Source organism: Erythranthe guttata, chromosome 2 (assembly GCF_056151865.1).
Source record: "Erythranthe guttata isolate IM_541 chromosome 2, IM_541, whole genome shotgun sequence".
In the NCBI taxonomy this organism is placed as follows: Eukaryota; Viridiplantae; Streptophyta; class Magnoliopsida; order Lamiales; family Phrymaceae; genus Erythranthe; species Erythranthe guttata.
In genome coordinates this window covers 7,614,744-7,617,346 of record NC_142534.1, presented here as the reverse complement: position 1 = coordinate 7,617,346, position 2,603 = coordinate 7,614,744, and the positions used below count along the sequence as shown (strand labels likewise).

Sequence of the window (2,603 nt, the reverse complement as noted above, 5' to 3'; positions counted from 1 at the left end):
ATTACATTGCATGTGGATTGTGCAGGGTACAACTAAACATTAATTGGCTCTAGAACTCAACAATATTTTAATTTACTATATACTATTTATTTCTAAAGTTAAAAAAAAAATATCATCATTTATGTAAATATCTCTTTGTGATCTCAAATAGTACAATGTCATGGATTTATATTTGTTTAATTAATTTGGTGCTCTTGTTCCCCCGGCTCTTTCTTTACCCTTGAATTATAGGTTACATACATATATAGTTGAAATTTCTGTTCTCAACCTACTCACCATCCTATTATTTCCAAAAAAAATAAAAATGAAATTCTATAGCAAATTACAAAATATATACAAGAATGTAAATATTTGTAACCATGATGTATAAAAGGAATTGTCAGGAATATTATACACTTAGATGATCCAATGATTTCGTATTACATGTAAGATTCTGAATGGATAATAGCAATTATTAATAAACTGATAGATCGACATTGGATACCAAATTAAAAAAAAATTAATTAATAATAATTCAGTATTAATTAGAAAGGAAAAAATCAACTGTGTTCATCATCATACATTTATTATGTCAAAAACAGTAGAGATCTCGATCTTTACTATTAGAAGCTGCAATACATACACGACGAGCATCTATATATAAACTTTATTATTTAAATAAAAAAGAAAAGAAAAAAGAAAGACTTACATTTATTTCTATACAAATCCGGCCACTAATAGTAAGTAAGTAGTAATATCTCCAATAATATTCATTTAATTTAATTTATAAGTTTTACCTGGAAGAAACAGGAGGAGTAGTGTTGAAAGTAGCTCTAGCAAAACCATTAATGGCAGCATAGCTCTTTGAATTGAAACCCAAACATCCAAAGAGTCCTTGTCTGTACGGTAAGAATGTTTTCTTCCTCATCTCCTCCGCCTGCGCTCTCTTCGCATTATAATGCACTTCGTGTGCCGATGGCGGCACCACCCCGGCTCTTCGTTTACTTTTAAGACTTGTCTTTGTATTAATTTGCTGTTTAGTCTTTGTCGCTGGCGCCGTCATTTTTTTATCCTTGACAACAGGTGAAAAAGATGATAAAGATCCCCAAAATTTGTGTCCATCGTTTCTTCCTTCGCTCTTGCTTCTGTAAAGAAACTCCTTCAAGAACACCCACCTCTTCGAACTCGATGACCTGGAAGCGCACGCCGCCGCCGTTTCGCTGGTTGTTCCGGCCTTTTCTTCTTCCTCCTCCTCCAAATTGTTGGCGTCGGCGTCGGCGTCGGTCCTTGGTGATTTACCATCATCGTCATCATCTGTATTGGCTATATTTTTGCAATCGTCGTCTGTATCCCGGTGAAACGGCGTCGTAGTGCTCCTCATTGGCGACATGGATCTGGCCCTCCGCCGCAGAGATCCGGATCGGAACTTCAACTCTCTCCCGCGGCCGAAGGTTTGATCCTCCGATACGTCGTCGTCGGAGGATTCGATCAAAGGGTCGAGCAGCTGAGGCCGCCGGAGGTGACTGGACAGTTTCATTGGCCGGATCTGGCCGTTACAAAATAACTCGTCGGCGGAGGTCATTGATTCCGGGGAGGCGCAGCCGGAGGAAGGCAGCGTGGCGGAGAAATCGAAATCGAAGGAACCACTAGCGTCTGTGGAGGCGGAGGCGGAGGAAGAAGTATAATTAGTTGCAGCAGAGAGCATAAAATGCATGGGGCTGGCGGGGGCACTATAGTAATATCCAGAAAGAGGGGCGTCGCGGCCAGGGCTGGAAGGGGCACTCACGTACGGAGTGGAACAGCAGCTGTCTATCTCGTCAGTATATTCTTGCGCCGCGGCGGTGGTGGTGGTGGCGGGATTTTCGAGCTCCTTTCCCATTTTCTTTTTTTTTTTTTTTTTTTTTTCGTTATTGGTTTTTGTGAGAACAACGCATACACTACCTACTAGAAATGGGGTAATATTTATTTATAGGAAAAATAGATCTGTCGAGCAAGTGGGGTAATGCATGTGGGGATTTATTATTTATATACGGATTCTCCACGACCTAAGTTACACTATCAAATACATCGGATTAATATTACATATAGGTCCCTGTAAATGAACCATAACTAACTTGGAGCAAAGATTAATATTTTCATTAGATATAGGTCCCTCAATTTAGTATTTTTCATTCTATAAATACATTGACGAGTTTATAAGAATGTTGTGTCCATTTTACTTTCTTCTTAAAACCAATGTGGTCATAACCGGACCGACTATGGAATCGAACGACTATTTGGGTGATGATTTTACAAGATCGAACCGGTTCAACTGGGTTTTTAATTCTTTTAGTGTCATTATTTTTTAAATTTTAATATTTTAAAAATATAATTTTCTTTACATTTTTAATCTCCAACCTATTATTTAAGTTTCATATACCTCAACCCACTTTTACAATATTTCTTTTGCTTATACTCTATATTTTCCCATTTTTTATTCTTCAAATCAGGCAATCGACGACCCATATTCGATCACCTATAACCATATCCGGCAATCCTTCGACCATTCATGACTAGATCCGACCACCCACCACTAAGCTCGTGAAGGTTCGCTCAAACCTAGCCACAAATAACCAACTTAGCGG

At 38.5% G+C, this 2,603-nt stretch overlaps 1 protein-coding gene across 1 annotated transcript; it reads right to left on the bottom strand.

Moving 5' to 3' along the window:
* Nucleotides 1–503: 503 nt before the first annotated feature.
* On the bottom strand, nucleotides 504–1,965 carry LOC105958215 (uncharacterized). Its single transcript, XM_012982218.2, has one exon. It carries the CDS (start codon nucleotides 1,856–1,858, stop codon nucleotides 773–775), a length of 1,086 nt encoding a protein of 361 aa, XP_012837672.1. The 5' UTR covers nucleotides 1,859–1,965; the 3' UTR covers nucleotides 504–772.
* Between the last annotated feature and the right edge of the window lie 638 nt (nucleotides 1,966–2,603).

Bases quoted from the DNA above. Each gene is read 5' to 3' on its own strand.
- LOC105958215 (XM_012982218.2), bottom strand. From the start codon at position 1,858: ATGGGAAAGGAGCTCGAAAATCCCGCCACCACCACCACCGCCGCGGCG.